A 17,726-nucleotide genomic window follows, 5' to 3' on the forward strand; every position below is an offset into this window, starting at 1 on the left:
GGTGGAGGGTGCTGTGTAAGGGAAAGAGAGAGAGATATACAATTTGACTTCTTCCAAAGGCCACGACACCTTTTTTTACAAAGGCATTTTATTTTAGTAAACAAAATACTGGTTCTTTTATTTTTGTTGTTGTTTTTTTTTTGAGATGGAGTCTTGCTCTGTCGCCCAGGCTGGAGTGCAGCGGTACGATCTCAGCTCACTGCGACCTCTACCTCCTGGGTTCACGCCATTCTCCTGCCTCAGCCTCCCGAGTAGGTGGGACTACAGGCGCCTGCCACCACGCCTGGATAATTTTTTATATTTTTAGTAGAGACGGAGTTTCACCGTATTAGCCTGGATGGTCTTTTATTTTTATTTATTTATTTTATTTTTTTTTCAGACAGAGTCGCTCTGTTGCCCAGGCTGGAGTGCAGTGGCATGATCTAGGCTCACTGCAACCTCCACCTCCCAGGTTCAAGCAATTCTCCTGCCTCAGCCTCCCAAGTAGCTGGGATTACAGACGTGCGCCACTACACCTGGCTAATTTTTATATTTTTAGTAGAGACGGGGTTTTACCATGTTGGCCAGGCTGGTCTCAAACTCCCGACCTCAGGCGATCCACTCACCTCGGCCTCCCAAAGTGCTGGGATTTCAGGTAAGAGCCAGCATACCGGGCCAGTACTGGTTCTTTTAAAAAGATATACAAATTCACACTATTTTAAGTGAAAGGTCTAGGTTGGGAGTTTATCCTCTGACAAATTATTCAATTATTAAGTCTTTCTTCTCTTTCTTCTCAGCTGGAGTCCACTCAAGCTGACATTTACATGGCAGAATCTAGAAGCGAAAACCAAAGGGATGAGTAGGAAATGTTTGATAAGACTATACCTGATGTTTACTGCTCAGCATAAAGACCTATGCTCAGCCATTTAAACTTAACAAACTGACACCACTCAACTCTATTTATTAATGAATGTATTTTTAGCATCACAGTTTCCCTTCCATCTGAAACATCTCACCCCCTTTTTATTTTATTTCATTTTTTTTTGAAACAGAGTCTCACTCTGTCACCCAGGCTTGCGTGCAGTGGCGCAATCTCAGTTCACTGCAACCTCTGCTTCCCAGGTTCAAGCAATTCTCATGCCTCGCTCTCCCAAGTAACTGGGATTACTGGCACGTGCCATCACGCCCAGCTAATTTTTGTATTTTTAGTAGAGATGGGGTTTCACTATGTTGGCCAGGCTGGTCTCGAACTCCTGACCTCAAGTGATCCACCCGCCTTGGCCTCCCAAAGTGCTGGGATTACAGGCGTGAGCCACTGCGCCTGGCCTGAAAACCCTTTTTGTTTGAAGCAAGTCTCTAGTCTTTAAGAAGCTGCCAGTCTAGAGAGGAAGACCAACTCCCTGAGTTGCTTCTAAGCCATCCAGCCCTGACCTAACTGCAGGTCTCTGCTGATGTTTGTGGGAGGAGCAAAGCCTTTATGATCTTCCATCTCATCTTTTCTTCCTTTGATCAGTTTAGTACACAAAATGGGGATTGTCAGGAATATAAATTCAATCAGCAACATTTTAATTTAAACTGCCTTCCCTCACCCTTTTTCTCTCCTCCCCATCGGTAATGCCTACTCCTAAATTTCAGTCAATCAAACACCTTAAAAAAAGAAAGAAAGAAAGAAAGTAACTTCTTCTATCTAGCAAAAGCCTACAGTTCACTGAGGACCAGTGAGTGGGCAGCTGCTGGAAGTGGTAACAGAGAGTGAAGCATCCCTACCAGCTCACTTGCCTTTATTCAGGAAGGTAGCACAGCTTGGGCTTGGCCATGCTGATTGAATGCATTTGACCTGGGATCAATTTCTGATTCTATTCTTCACCATGTAGAGTGAGCCATTCTTTCAATCTGAACATGCCTCACAGAGTCATCAGGGCTGAATAACACAGTTGTGCATGAAATGCTTAGCAAAGTCCCCAGCACAGAATAACCACTTAGTAGGTGTTGCTACTATTCCTCATCAGGAGGTCTTTAGCCTCAACAAGCCTGATGGCACTGCAAGGGAATTCCTACTGACAGAAGCATGGAATCTTAGAGTGGGCTGGGTTTGGGAGGTCACCTAGCCCAGTGGTTCCTACAATGACCTGTTGCTGAGAAGACAACCTAAGTATTACCTAATGGGTTTTCAAAAGAACAGAGGCTGGGCACAGTGGCTCACACCTGTAACCTCAGCACTTCAGGAGGCTGAGGCAAAAGTATCACTTGAGCCCAGGAGTACAAGACCAGCCTGGGCAACACAGCAAGACCCCTTCTCTACTAAAAATTGTTTTAAAAACCTAGCCGGGTGTGGTGGCATGCTCTTGTAGTTCTAGCTACTCAGGAGGCTGAGGTGGGAGGATTGCTTGAGCCTAGGAGGCTGAGGCTACAGTGAGCCGAGATTGTGCCACTGCACCACTCTAGCCTAGATGACAGAGTAGGATCCCATATCTTAAAAACAACAACAAAAACCCCAGATACCCAAACCTAACCAGGGCCATTATGGAATCTCTGGGTTGAAGCCTGGGAATCTTCATTTAAACAAACACCTGGGCAATTCTGATCATTAGCCAGGTTTGGGAATCACTGACCTAGAACCCCACCACCACCATATTTGAATGCTTTTTTTTTTTTTAGACAGGGTCTCGCTCTGTCACTCAGGCTGGAGTGCAGTGGTGTGATCATGGCTCACTGCAGCCTTGAACTCCTGGGCTCAAGCAATCCTCCACCTCAGTCTCCCGAGTAGTTGGGACTACAGGCATGTGCCACCACACCCAATAAGTGTGCATCTAAGCTTTTTTTTTTTTTTAAGTTTTTGTAGAGACAGGGTTTCACTATGTTGCCCAGGCTGGTCTTGAACTCATCGGCTCAAGTGATCCTCCCACCTCTGCCTCCCAAAGCACTGGGATTACAGGCATGAGTCACCACACCTGGCTGAATCCTCTGATTTTTAAAGTACAGAACTCAACCTGCAAAGTGAAGAAACTGTATCAACACACTGGAATCAAGGTAACTGTGAACTGTCATGTGTTAAATCTGTAACATGGGCTTAACAGGAACTTTCTGGTGCCTTGATGTATTGTAACTCCCCAAGTAGGTTCTAAGCCCACCAGTGTGTACTGTGATAGGCACTGGGTGACAATGATGAGTGCGCCCTCAGGCCTGGTGAGGAGGTCCTCGGGAAGAATCTAATAAGCAAGGCCAAAGGCCATGGTGGCTGAGGAATGGCCTGCAGGGGGATGGGGAGTGGGCAGAAGTGGCAAATGAGGTCTGGGTTAAGACCAGACTGGGAAGGGATTTATTTGTCATACCATGGAGTCAGACTTTATCTTAAAGATAACAGGGTTTCTTAACCTTGGAATTTCAAATGATCTGTGACTCCTCATATCTGCAAACTTCTCCCCACACACGAATGCAGATGGTTTCAGTGTGTGCACTGCTCTGGGAAGAAGGTCCACAGCTGTCACTGAGTCCTCAATTCTTAACCCAATACCTGTCAAGAACCACTGCCACGGTAGGTTTCGAGAAGGATGAACTAATCCTCCGTGTGCCTTGGCTCAGCAGCACTCACATCCCAGGACCAGGATCTGCACACCTGGCCCTTTATGGAGCAGGTCTACCTTAGAGAACAGGTGAGGCCACATGCCCCCACGCAGCCGTTCAGACCCGACGGACAGGGAAGTCTCAGACCTCTCTTGTTCATTGATTGGTCACCCCACCCACTGGCCAGCTCCCATTTGCAAGGTCGGGTACTGTGGACTCACCTTCAGTTATCTTTTTTCTCTGATTGCTTCTTCCTTTCAGCCTCCAGTTTTTGTTGTTTTGCTTCCAACCTTTTTCTTTGGTATATTTTCACTCCAGCAAATGCCAGGCAGAGAATTAATGTTTTTGCTGCCAGGATATATAGCAGCAGGGGCACGTGCTCAAGAACCTTCAAGAAGAAAGAAGCCATGCTAACTAAATGTTCCATCATTGATATGGGAGGTTTCTTTTATGTTCCTTCAGTCAACAAATATTTACTTAGCACCTATTCTGCAACAGGCACGAGGATAGGGGGCTGGGGCTACACTGGAGACCAAGCAGAAAAGGTCTCTATCCCCATGGGGCCAACAGTCAATTTACAGCTCTGCTCTTTGCTGCTTGCTTGCAACTGGCTTCATGGAGGGGACCACCGGTCATCTACAGGCGTGGGGACTCTGGTCTCTCACAGCTCAACCGTGCAACCTGCTGATCACCCAGGCCCTTGCTTCTGAGGCAGCAGCCAGATCCAGTGAAAGGAGGTGGAGCCCGGTGGCCTGGGTCAGAGCTCTACTTTACCACCGACTGACTGTGTGACCTGAGTCAGGCAATGAGCTCCTTTCTTTCTGAGCTCCTGCCCCTTCATCTACAAAGTAAGGGTCAATCAGACCTTGCTTCTGGAAACTGCAGCTTTAGTACTCTGGGATTTTCTCTTGTTTCTAGAGACTCATTAGCACCGGCACTTGATGGTAAAATAAAACACAACAGAACTCAAAACATTAAAACATAGCTACTTACTAACTGCTCTTGCAACCCCATTCACTAAAATAAAGTCTAGGGAAAAACTATGGATTTGAATTACTCACACTTTGCACTAGTAGGTTTTTTGTGTGAAATTCTATGTATTGCAATAGTACTTCAAAGCAAATATTAGTTCCATACACATGGTTAGTATGACCTGAATGATAATTATGTGCTTTTTGTGTGATTAAAAATTCCCTCCCAAATAGTGAAAAGATATGCTTTGGTTGAGCAATCATTATTTTAAAGGACCAGGTAGGATTTTATCCCAATGAAATCCTTATTTCTGCCGGGCACGGTGGCTCACGCCTGTAATCCCAGCACTTTGGGAGGCCGAGGCGGGCGGATCATGAGGTCAGGAGATCGAGACCATCCTGGCTAACACCGTGAAACCCCGTCTCTACTAAAAATACAAAAAATTAGCCGGGCGAGGTGGCGGGCGCCTGTAGTCCCAGATACGCAGGAGGCTGAGGCAGGAGAACGGCGTGAACCCCGGGGGGCGGAGCCTGCAGTGAGCCGAGATTGCGCCACTGCACTCCAGCCTGGGTGAAAGAGCGAGAGTCCGTCTCAAAAAAAAAAAAGAAATCCTTATTTCTGTCAATCACTTATTAATGAAATACCAATGAGATTCCACTATGGGGGTTACATGTGCACCTCCCTCTAATAGTCTAATCGAAGTTGATCTGAATCTAGTTAGTGTGTACAATATGCTCACAGAACCGGGGGGCTGGAAAGAACTTTCAAGGGGACCTAGTCGACCCCCTGGTTATATGAGCAAGGAAAGAAGAGCTCCTGGAGGTTGAGAGGCTGAGGGGTCCCACAGCTCCCTCATGAGGAGCCAGTTGGAAGGACATTCTAACCCGGGGGCCAGTCTCCCTTCCACTGATGCCTGATTTTCAATAAACTGAAATTCATGAAATCACAATGTATGCAGATAAATGTTCCTATGATTGTATCGAAACCCTTTATGACTCAGAACTAGATGTGGATTTCACGCTTAGAAGCTGTAGCATCAGCTGCTGTAGACTGGGAACTCACGGCATGCAAAGTGCCTTCCGCGGCTCTTTCCCTTCTGCCCTTAGCCACCTCCATGAGCAGATGGCTCGCCCTGACTGCGGTGGAGCTGAGAAAATGCAGAGGCAGGGAGGCCAGCAGTCAGCGAGGCAGGGCCTGACCCAGCTCCAAATGCTCCAAAGCCCAACTCTGTAGCATCATGCTATCCCGTACTATGTATGATTCATTCCTCACGCCCATCCACTTCACAACTAAAATATGCAAATACACTATGGCTTGGCTACTGGATTTTCCAGAGGCAACTGGACTCGCTACCTCTGAAATCATTTAACTGGTTATGTATGGATATTTGCAGAAGGATATAGCATGATATGATAGAAATACAATGAAAATCATGGGAGGAGGCAGGGATGCAAATACTTAAATTGTTTTAATTTTATTAAAACAGTAAGAACACAAGAACACTCAGTAATTAGCTAATAGTTTTCAACCATGAAATCGTTTTAACAGTAAAGAATAAGCACAACACATACACTTCAGAAGGATCACTCTGGCATCAGTAAAAAAGACTGAAAATTTTCCGAAAGTGAAACTTCTCAACTTTTTACTCTGGTAAACATAAGGAGCTTTAAACATTGACTTCGTTTCCAGGCTCTTCTTCCCTCAGACCTAGCTAATCCCCTCCCTCCAGTAAACCTTGAAATCCTGTTTTCTTGAAGGTTCACGTTTTAGAGGTAACGGTTTGACGCCATGCATAAAAACCAGCTATGAAAAGAATGGTGTTGTATAAACTTTTTGTTGGCTAGGATTTCCCAGGCTACCTGAGACAATGGCTTACACTCTACTCTCTTCCAGCTCTCTCAGTCTCTCTGAATAAACCAATGGGGCCCTATTAGTGTTATTATTTTTCTTGAGATGGAGTCCTGCTCTGTCACCCAGGCTGGAGTGCAATGGTGCCATCTCAGCTACTACAACCTCCGCCTCCTGGGTTCAAGCAATTCTGCTGCCCCAGCCTCCTGAGTAACTGGGATTACAGGCGTGTGCCACCACACCCAGCTAATTTTTTGTATTTTTAGTAGAGACAGCGTTTCACCATGTTGGCCAGGCTGGTCTCCAACTCCCGACCTCGTGATCTGCCCACCTTAGCCTCCCAAAGCGCTGAGATTACAGGTGTGAGCCACAGCGCCTGGCCGGGGCCCTACTATTAATATAACAAAGCCCACATTACTGCCCATAGCTATCTACAATCCAGATAGGAAACTTAGCTTTAGCAATTGCAGGAATGTACTCTCTCATCCAGAAGTTAGAAAACCCGTGGAAATGGAAATGCATCAGCCAATGGACCCTGGTGGGAGGCTTCAGTGTTCACTTTGTTTTACAGGCAGTGGAGAGGCACGGCAAGAGGCAGAAGTGTGGACTGAGACGGACGCAGCAAAAGGGCAGCAGAGGTCAAGAACATTCACAGGGTAAAGCGAAGGGCTCCAGGGCCCCCTTCCTGCCCTCTCTTAGGCACTAACCTTCAGTGGTATGAAATCCCTTCCTCCAATTTCCTTTTAACAAACCCCTTACATCTCTTGAAACATACAGACCTTCAGGGAGGAAAATGAATGCTGCCAGGGTAGACTGGATCTATATGAATATTTTTTTGAGACTCCAACCAGGCTGGAGTACAGTGGCATGATCACGGCTTCCCACAGCCCTGACCTCCCAGGCTTAGGCAATCCTCCCACCTCAGCCTCCCAAGTAGACGGGACTACAGGCACGTGACACCATGCCCAGCTAATTTTTTCTGATTTTTTGTAGAGCTGGGGTCCCACTATGTTGCCCAGGCTGGTGTTGAACTCCTGGGTTCATGTGATCTTTCCACCTCAGCCTCCCAAAGTGCTAGGATTACAGGGGTGAGCCACCATGCCTGGCCTAGATCTACATTAATTTTTAAAAACAAAACCCCAATACCTGTGAAATGGAAATAACTAAGTTTTTAAATAATGAGGCCATACTTGTTGCTAATGCACAGGTAGCACTGTTGACTGTCGCTGCCGGCCATGGCCCACTGAGCCAGAGGGGGAAGGCCACCAGACGCACTGGGGGCTACTGAACCTTCCACCTTCCGCAGCTCTCTGCAATCAGGGCCATGACTTTCTTTTTTTTTTTTTTTTTTCTTTTGAGACAGGGTCTCACTCTTTCGCCCAGGCTGGAGTGCAGGGGCATGATCTCGGCTAACTACAACCTCCACTTCCCAGGCTCAAGCAATTCTCCAGCCTCAGCTTCCTGAGTAGCTGGGACTACAGGTACGCATCTCCATGCCCAGCTAATCTTTGTATTTTTTTGTAGAGACGGGGTTTCGCCACATTGTCCAGGCTGGTCTCGAACTCCTGAGCTCAAAGTGATCCGCCTGTCTCGGCCTCCCAAAGTGCTGGGATTACAGGCATGAGCCACCACGCCTAGCCTGGGGCCATTCCTTTCTAACACTACACGAGATGGGTTTGTGTTTAAACACGAAGCTGCTCCCTGGTAGCCACTTCCCTGGTGCAGAAGCTGGGAAGGTTTGGGCAGATTTTGTTCCTGATGGTGGAAAAAACTGTCACAAGCAAGACTGGCCCGAGTGGTCACATGAGTTGGTGTCACTCTACAATTAAAGAGGAGAACTCCCCACGCATTGCCTTCGACCAGTGTGCACCAGCACCACCCGGAACTTGTAAGAAGTGCATATTCTCAGGCCCCAGCCAGATCTACCCAATCAGAAACTCTGGGAGTGGGGCTCGAAATCCTTGCCTTAACTAGTGCTCAGGGGTGAGAAACACCGCCTTGAGGCATTAGGTTTAATGCTTTGAACCCCCGCCCTTAGTACCAGTTACTGCCTCTCTCCTCTACTGACTTAGCCACTGCAGTGGGCGAATGGCCTCCCTAAACCTCACCCCACACTGCTTTCCGCTCCTTCCCCTCTCCATCCTCTCACTGCCTCTTCTTTCCTTCCCAACCTTTCCACTGTGAGCTCTGATCCTCAAGCCATGCTAAACAAACTTTCCTATATCTTCCCACCCTTCACAGAACACTCACTCTGCCATCTTTAACTTATACCAGTTCCTGGGCCCTCAGCCCTCCTGCAGGACCTGCCAAGACACTCACCCCACAGAGCTGGGGAAGATGGGAAAGCTACCTTCCCGGTTCCCTGATCCTGCTTCCAGACCTTTCCAGTTTCTCCTTGCAATAGAAAACCACTGGATGTTTTGAAGAAAATGCTTATAATAATTGAAAAAACACGTACAATAAGATCCTATGCATGAAAACACGCCACACATATATACAGAAAAAGATGGGCCGGGCGCGGTGGCTCACGCTTGTAATCCCAGCACTTTGGAAGGCTGAGGCGGGCGGATCACGAGGTCAGGAGATCGAGACCACGGTGAAACCCCATCTCTACTAAAAATACAAAAAATTAGCCGGGCATGGTGGCAGGCGCCTGTAGTCCCAGCTACTCGGAGAGGCTGAGGCAGGAGAATGGCGTGAACCCGGGAGGCGGAGCTTGCAGTGAGCCGAGACTGCACCACTGCACTCCAGCCTGGGCGACAGAGCAAGACTCCGTCTCAAAAAAAAAAAAAAAAAAAAAAAGAAAAAGATGAATATACCGAGATTGTTAATAGTAGCCATTTCTAGATGGTGAGACAATGTATGATTTTTGCTTGATTTTAGATTTTGCAAAGTGACTACAGTAAACATATATTTTAGTGGCTGCTCTCTTAAACAACCTCCACCTCACCTTATTGACTTCCGGGACTTAAAATGACATTCTTCTTTCCCTCAGTGAAACCCGATTGCTGACCTACTCTCTGGCTGCCCTTGAACTTCTGCTCCCACCAGCTGAATCTAATGTTTCACAGGAGTCAGGTGTGTTTACTCGCCAAGCAGTTTATTTAAGTTGTACTTGATGCTATGTTCCATAACTTATTTAAACATTACGCTTGTGAAATATGACTGTGTAAAGCAAAAGTTTTTATGAAAACTAAGTTGAATACTTTGAAAGACTCAAGTTTGAGTTGGAAAAAAGTGCTGTTGGCAAGACAACTGTAAAAGATCAGGGAAGATTATGAAACACTGGAAAGATTTTGTGTATGCATTGCTCATAAGATCTTAATCCACTGTCTTAGTCAATTCAGCTCGTAGAACAAAGGACCACAGACTGGGTGACTTATTAAAGAGATACTTGTCACAGTTCGAAAGGCTGAAAGCCTGAGGATCAGGGCGCAGTACAGGGGGGTTCTAGCAGAGCCCTCTTCCAGGCTGCCGATGGCTGGCTTCTTGTTGTACCCCCAACATGGCAGAAAGAGGGTAAGAGAGCTCCCTGGAGCCCTTTCAATAAGGTCACTATTCCAAACATTAGGGCTCCAGCCTCATCACCTAATTACCTCTTACAAGCTCCAACTCCAAATATCATCACACTGGGCACTACGGTTGCAACATACGAACTTGGGAAACACAAACATTCAGTCCACTGCATCTACTTTAAAGGAACCAAAATGGCCCAAGCACAGTGGCTCACTCTTGTAATCCCGACACTTTGGGAGGCTCAGGCAGGAGGACTGCTTGAGCCCAGGAGTTCAAGACCAGCCTGGGCAACATAGTGGAGCCCTATCTCTACAAAAAAATGTATAAAAAAATAAAGCACAATGCAAAATTGCAGGTAAAGCTTTAAAGGTATAGTTTTTGTAAGAAAAGTGAGGAAGATTTGAAGTGAGTGAATGCACACTCGAAGAAAAGGCCTGGCCTTCTTCCAGAAGTCCAGCGAATAAATGTACATTTATGTTTTAACTTAAAATGAAACATAAATATTATGCTTTCACCTACCTTTTCTTTTTAATCAATCTACTGGTGTAGAACTGTTATTCTGAATTTTCACAATCAGGGGGAAGAAAAAACCCCAAGCCATAAATATTTAAAACTATACTCACCTTCCAATTCATGGTAGACTGTGAATTCACTCCTTATCAACACAAGCCCCCGACGAGTACATGAGAGGCAGCTGGAAGGTCAGGTCCAGGGAGCTGGAAGGTCTGATCTGGGCAGGAAGAAAGAAACAGGTCAATTTGGAGTTCCTAGGGCAGACCACCTTAGAAAGATGTCTCTTTGATGGAGAGAGGGCACGTGAACAGAAAGTGTGCGCCACAGAGAGGCAGGCTGTGTCCTGACAAGGCGATTGAGAGACTGGTGGGAAGTGGATGGGCTGGGTGAGGGCCCAGACACGCCTGGCCCTTGCTGAGTAGAAAGCTCTCCTCAGCAGCTCTCTGAAGCCCCCAGCAGCACAGCGCTGCTCCTGAGGGGACATGGGCTCCCATCCCATTCATCTGTGAACCTAAGGGCCCAAGTCTAAAATCTGTCCCTTCACCTGCCTCCAGACCTAAACGCAAGCTGGTTTGGGAATGAGTGTCTTTGTCAAGTCCTCTGAGTGTAAATTAAGCTCATCTTGGTTTTTCGAAGATTATCTGGGAGCAAGGGAATAAGTGACAGGGCAGAAAAATGGTTGGATGCAATTCGGATGTAGAATTCTCTCCAAAGCTTGAGGGAGACCTAGTAGAAGGTAGGGAAGGAAGTGATATCAGAGAGGATGGTGAATTGTGAATTCCAGAGTTGCAGAATTGTTCTTTAGATTCTGATTTTTAAAATGACAGCACTTTGGTTCAGAGGATGTTACCCCAGGTCATACGCCACACTATGGCATATGGAAGTGAGAAGGCAGGGCCAGCAGCCCGAGCCTTGGAATTCGCTCCAGGGCCTTGTAGGTCACTACTCTTAGAATATGACACATACCCCAAGAAGACTTGAGCTCTGGATGAAGAACCTACACCCTCTGGTAAGTGACTTCCCTTAGGGCTTCAGTCCCATCTGTAAGTGAAAAAAGATGTCAAGCAGATGGTGTTTAGTGCCTCTACTTTTTCTGAAATCCAATGCTTTATAGCGCAATAATCATAGCTTAACTTTTTTGTGTCAGACACGAAAAAGTGGCTAAAGTGCTTAGATGAGTTAAGGCATTTAGCCCTCACAACTACCCCATAAAACAGCTTATGGCCTCCACTTTAGAAAGGGGGAAATAAAATTTAAGGAACACATCAAGGGTCTCACAGGTGGGCCTGGGATTCGAACCCATCCAGTCTGGCTCCAGGGCTTTAACCTTGGCACCATCCTGACACAGGCAGAGAGCTTTGCATTCAAAAGTCAGGGAAACACTTCTCTTGAAATGTACTTACCGTAAGAAAAGTGGCTGAAAATTTCAAAGGCCTTTAGAATGGGGATAAGATGAACTTCAGGCAAGATGTTTTTATATAAACTTTCAATTACAAAGCTATCTAAGTATAAAAAGTTCATCCCCCATCTATTCAAGATTATAATATCTTGAAAACAAGCTAGCAGTTGGCACAAGGTAGCCAAGTTTTCCCCGTGACTTTTTCAAAGTCAGATAAGGTAGTGATAGGAATTTAAATCATAGATCTGTTTAACGATAATGATGGTGGCTGAATGTGCTTGTTACCTTCATGTGTAAATGGCTCACTTGTCTTTAAGAAGCAGCAGATTCTGACTGCCCTAAAGAAATATGTTCCTAACATGTTATAACCTGTTGCTACAATTTTCACTTTGAGTATCTTTAATAATCTTAGTGATTAGTTATGTTGTATATTAAAATGTTACAGATCTTATAAATTTTATTTTTACAATTCCTGCTTTAATTGAGTTGTATACAAATATAGTAGATGAGTCTGGCTGTTCCCCCAAAATTTTCTGACGCAAAACTGCATACCCAGTGAATTGATGTATGTAGAATATTGATTCCCAAAATCAAGAATGAGAAATACGTCCAACGATCCTACAGGAGGAAATGAATGAAAAAACATCCAGTGGTCTGGCCCTCTGGAAAACATGTGCTATGTTCACTAGCAGTGTGACCTTGGACAAGTCACTTGGCCTCTCTCAGCCTCAACTTGCCCATCTGTAAATTCTCTTGCAGATTAGACTGTAAACACTAAGCACCATGGCCAGCACACAGAAAGCATTGAATGTCAGCCATTGTTGTTATGTTAAATCTCTCTCCTTCCATGACCGGACGTGCCAACCTGAAGGATACAGGCTAGTGACATCCAGGGCAAAATGCAGTCATTCCAAGATAGCAGGGCAGGGAATAAAGATCAGTAGCCTGAGGACCGGGACAACTGGAGATCTGAGCTCTACTCTTGGTGGCACCCATGGTGTGGCATATGACCTGGGGTAAGTCATTAACCCTCCAAACCAAAGTGCTGTCATTTAAAAAATCAGAATCTAAAGAACAATTCTGCAACTCTAGAATTCACAATTCACCATCCTCTCTGATATCACAGAACCTGACTGCCAAAATATACTGGCAGCTGCCTCAACTTCATACCTGGAGTGATAAAATTCAAGCTCTTTAGGAAAGAAACATACTTAGAGTCAATCTGCAATAGTAGCAGACGGGCTGTGGTGAGGTGGGAGTCAAGAGGGTGAACCACCCTGATCTGCCCTGCTCATTCCCACCCACTGCCTCTGAATTACCACTTTTCCCCACCTCCCTTCAATTACATGCCCAAGCCAGCCATTTTCATAGAGCCTTTGGCAAATGAGAAGAAAAAAGCTGAAAGTATCAGTAAGCTATTTGTTGTGCTGCCATATGTACACCTGATGCAATATTAGGAACGAGGCAGCTGGTATATGAAGGTTGAACCGCAAAAGCCAACAAGATGGGGATGTTTTTGAGGGGCTTAAAATCTATGAAGTGCGGGAAATTTTTAACTTTTCTTGGACCCATCCATGATCTTAGCTTAAAACACAAAAATAACAAGTGGCTTAGATACAACTCCAAATATTTCTATTTCCTTCACTGTAAAAAAAAAAAAAATACCCTGTCTTCCTTTGTCAGGTTTCTCTTAGAAACAACAAAAAAAGCTATTTGCTTATTGTGGTTAGACCAACTAAAGCAATATGGATAATGTGTCATCCACAGTCTATTAATACTTTTTCTTCTTGGCACACCTAACAAATTCAAGGATCAGTCTATCGCTTGCTGTCTCCTTCCAGCCACGAATCATGCTGCTCCCTTTGTCTGAACTTTCTGAAGCTGTTCTCATTCCCGGTCTCTACCCTTCTCACCCACCCCTTCACCCAATCATAAGGAGGGGTAGGTCCAGGGAGGGGGCTGCCAGGTGAACCTTGGGCATCACTTGGCCCTCTACACGGAGGCCTGGGCCTACAAGAAACCAGCCCTGCCCGATCTCAGCTCCCAGACTCCACAACTCAACATTTCAGGGATCCACCGAGAAGCGATGACAGGTGTCCGCGTCTCTCCCTGCTGGAAGCCCAAGCCTCGGAGGGCCACGTCGGTGCCTGTGCTCGCCGTGCAACCCTGGGCAAGTCGCTGAACCTCTCTGGGCCTCAGCTCCTCCTGGGTAACCCGGGGGCCAGTTCGGGGTCCTCTCCCCATCCCCTTCCCCCAACACTCAGGGAGCAACACCTGCCCTCCCCACCCCACCCCCTTCCCCCAGAGCCGCGGATGAAGACCAGGGGCTGTCATCGCTTCCCCCACCATTCCAGGGGATTGCTTGTATCCCTAGACTCTCCGGGGACCAACACCGTAGGCTTGAACCAATCCTGAGCCCCGCCCGGGCCAAGTGCCAGCCGGAACACGCTGCTCAGCGGGTTGACGGCGCCCGACGGCCAGGTCCAGCAGGGGCGCCCCGCGGGTGGGGCCTGGCGGCCTTCACCTTCCGGATCCCCGCCCCGGCGCGACTGGGAGCCGGCAGACTTTTGTCTAGGAGGGAAAACTCGAGCGCGGGGCCGGCCGCGACATCGCAGCACCCCAAAGAGCTTTTGGAATTTGGGACACTTCCTCCTACCCCGACGTCACACACTTACTGCTCCCGGCAGCGGAGGCTCCAGCGCTTGGCCCGCACAAACCACGACTTCTACCGTCCTGCCGGGGAAAACTACACGTCCCGAAATGCACCGCTACGTGCTCAGGCGCAGTGGGCCGGTGCAGCCCACGTGGGTACACTACTCCGTGCGTAGGCGCAGTGGGCCAGGGCAGACGACCTGGGGCGCGCTACTCCTTGCGCAGGCGCAGTGAGCCCAGGCGGGCAGCCCTGGCCAGCAGCTGTTGGCCCTGTGGCTGGAGGCTGAAGTCCACGTAGGCCCCGGCGGGGAGCCGCTGGGGTGTAGACCGGGTGCCTTTGTCCAAGCCTGGCGGTGTGTTCTCACTCTGAACTCACCTGAGCTGAAGGGTGGGTTGTTGCGGGACCCTTCCGCCTTCCGCTGTCTCGAATTCCCTGGGTGCCTTCTCGCTGCTGTCTGCAGCTGAGGACACGTGGGTGCCCTTAAGAAGTTTCCAGACGCAGTGTTCCTCATCTCTGACAGCGTGCATGCATTTTCCTTTGGGGTAACGATATGGTGCCGCTGTACTAGGTTTCCAGATTTCTTCAGTCGACATGCTTAGTAAACGCGTACAGAGTTTGAGCCCACTCAGTGCTAGCGCCATGGGAGGGCACAAACTGGGCACCCAATACAAGGAACGAGAGGAATGTTCAGGGAGTTACCAGCATGTGCTCTGCTCCCCTTCTAAGGATGAGGAAACTGAGGCCAGGGGAGAGTAAGGTGGCTGGCAATAGAAAACGCGCGAATGGCAGTGGCAGAATTGAGATTCGAACCCAGGCAGTGTAACTCCAAATCCCATCAGGACTCTTTTGTGGTTATGTTATAATGTTAGAGGGTGTGGAGGGAAGAACAAACTGAGGGGTGGAGGGGTTGGTTCTGTTAAGGAAGTGTTCCTGGAGAAAGTTACAAAAATAGCTTTGTTCTAAGCACTTAGTGGCTATTGCCTAAGTCTCTTAACAAAGCTGTAAGGGACGTGCTATAATGATAACCGTTTCACAAATGAGGAAATGGAGACACAGAGATTAATTTTTTCGTGGTTTTAAAGGCTGCAAGTACCAGAGCTGGGACTTGACCCTGGGTAATCTGGGTCTAGATTCTATCAAATCAGCCACTATCCTGGGCTCCTTTTAAAATAGCATCTGAGCTATGCTTTAAGAAGTAAGTGGTATTCAGGTCATATGGAGCTAGCAGAACAGGCAGGAGGATCTCTAAAAGCAAATGGGGTAGAAAAAAACAGCAAGTTGTTTGAACTGGCATTTTCAGTTGCTGGGTTGAAAGTGAAAAGCCCAGGTTTGGTGGGAGTGGATCCTAGAGTGACAATCTTGGCAAATGGCTTCAACCACTAGACACCCAACATGCTTTGAGAGAGTCAGCATTTCTCTCATTCCCCAAAAGTGAAGTTGGCTGACAACCCTCTGTGTTACCACCTGTACTTTCAGTGATGATAATAATAAAATGTACTTAATTAGGAAAACCTCGATTTTTTTTTTTTTTTTTTTTTTTTGAGATGGAGTCTCTGTCGCCAAGGCTAGAGTGCAGTGATGCAATCTCGGTTCACTGCAACCTCTGCCTCCCAGGTTCAAGCAATTCTCCTGCCTCAGCCTCCCGAGTAGCTGGGATTACAGGCACCCACCACCACACCCAGCTAATTTTTGTATTTTCAGTAGAGATGGGGTTTCATCAGGTTGGCCAGGCTGGTCTCAAACTCCTGACCTCAAGTGATCCTCCCACCTTGGCCTCCCAAAGTGCTGGGATTACAGGCATGAGCTACCTCGCCCGGCCAGAAAAACCTCCCTCGATTTTGCTTTCCATGTGTTTACCTGTGTCAAAGGTAAAGAAAGCCAGTTAAAGCAGTAAGGATTGACTGAAATCATTAGCTATTGCCAGAGGGAAGAGGCCCAGCTCACCTTCCCTTTGCGCAAAGATAACTGAGTGGGGACGGGGCTTGAGCAGAGTCAAAGAAGTGGAAATGCATAAAAAGTGGGAAGGGGTTGGTCAGTGTGATCTGGGTTTGTTAATTGGCTCCTATCTAGAGGAGAAACAAACTTCTGTCTATGATGGGGGGCAGTAAGTTAGAGCAAGGCACCCATCCAGCAAGGAGAGTTTGAATGTTTGCATTTCAAAGAGACAATACAGCTCTGAATGGTAGAAGATTTACATCTCAAGGGAGAGAGAAAGGATTTATAATTGCAAACTTTCTTAAGTAACTGCCTTAAGAGAGGGATCAGGGGACTATCTGCCTGTCACTGGGTTTTGGTTGGAACAATTAGTAAATTCTTCAGGCAACATTCACTTTTCTCGGGCAGGCGCTTTAGCTTTCAGCTCTTAGAACCTATGCTAGCGTTTATGTCTCTTAGTGTGCGAAGGTGGGCGAAATCGTGTGCCAAGAGTCTGCGGTTTTTATAGGGCCATGGTTGGGCTCTAGTCAAGAAGAGGGCTCAGAGGAGCTTGCTGGTTTGGTTAAGGAGAGGGTCTTTGTCACCAGATGGAAACCTCGGATTTCTGTCTAGATGCAGAGCAGAGGGCTGGGATTTAAAGCCTGATGGCTGCTCTGGCCTCTCTGAGATGGATGTTTCTGGGTGGGACAACGTTTCTGGGTTTCTGATCTGAGGAGGGAAGCCACTCTTCCTACATCTGCTCTTGGAACATGGATGGTTTTCTCTAACACTGTACTGAATGCTTCAGTTGGCATAATTGCAAATCGGTTATTAGGAAGTAGGTAGCTTGTATATATCTCACTCTGTAATTTTAAAGAGACAAACCTTGTGGTTGGAATAAGGAGTTCTACAAGCATTCTCTGAAGAAGAGCCTCTTTTTCTAAATTTTGTCCTAGCACCCTGAGGCTTGAGGCCTTGCCCATCATTGCTGTGCCTTGGCTAGGGCATGGGGAGGAGAACAGGGTAAACTAGGAGGCATGAAGCCATGGGATGCCAAGGCCCCACATCTCTCTGCTGCCATTGACCTGCTACTCTCAGCTGCTCTGAGAGAGAAGACCTTGACCTGCGTTAGACACGCCCTCCTGTCCTTGTGCTGGCTGGCTGTGTCCCCTTTGCATTGATCTCTGTTAGGACCTTGTCACATTGTACTATGATGTTTAGCATCTGTCACTCAGGCTGGAGTGCAGTGATGCAATCTCAGCTCACTGCAACATCCCCCTCCCGGGTTCAAGCAATTCTCATGCCTCAGTCTCCCCAGTAGCTGGGATTACAGGCTCCTGCCACCACACCCGGTTAATTTTTGTATTT

The 17,726-nt window shown here is 47.2% G+C and overlaps 1 protein-coding gene across 1 annotated transcript; it reads right to left on the reverse strand.

The window, feature by feature from the left end:
- Nucleotides 1–14: 14 nt before the first annotated feature.
- SMIM11 (small integral membrane protein 11) lies at nucleotides 15–13,966 on the reverse strand. The gene is made up of 4 exons (XM_058427573.1): nucleotides 13,854–13,966; nucleotides 10,503–10,609; nucleotides 3,765–3,931; nucleotides 15–813 (listed from the first exon to the last, which is right to left on the reverse strand). The coding sequence occupies exons 2-3, from the start codon at nucleotides 10,512–10,514 to the stop codon at nucleotides 3,767–3,769; spliced, it is 177 nt and encodes a 58-aa protein (XP_058283556.1). The 5' UTR covers nucleotides 10,515–10,609; nucleotides 13,854–13,966; the 3' UTR covers nucleotides 15–813; nucleotides 3,765–3,766.
- Nucleotides 13,967–17,726: the final 3,760 nt, after the last annotated feature.

Source organism: Hylobates moloch, unplaced genomic scaffold (genome assembly GCF_009828535.3).
Source record: "Hylobates moloch isolate HMO894 unplaced genomic scaffold, HMol_V3 SCAFFOLD_14, whole genome shotgun sequence".
NCBI classification, from domain to species: Eukaryota; Metazoa; Chordata; class Mammalia; order Primates; family Hylobatidae; genus Hylobates; species Hylobates moloch.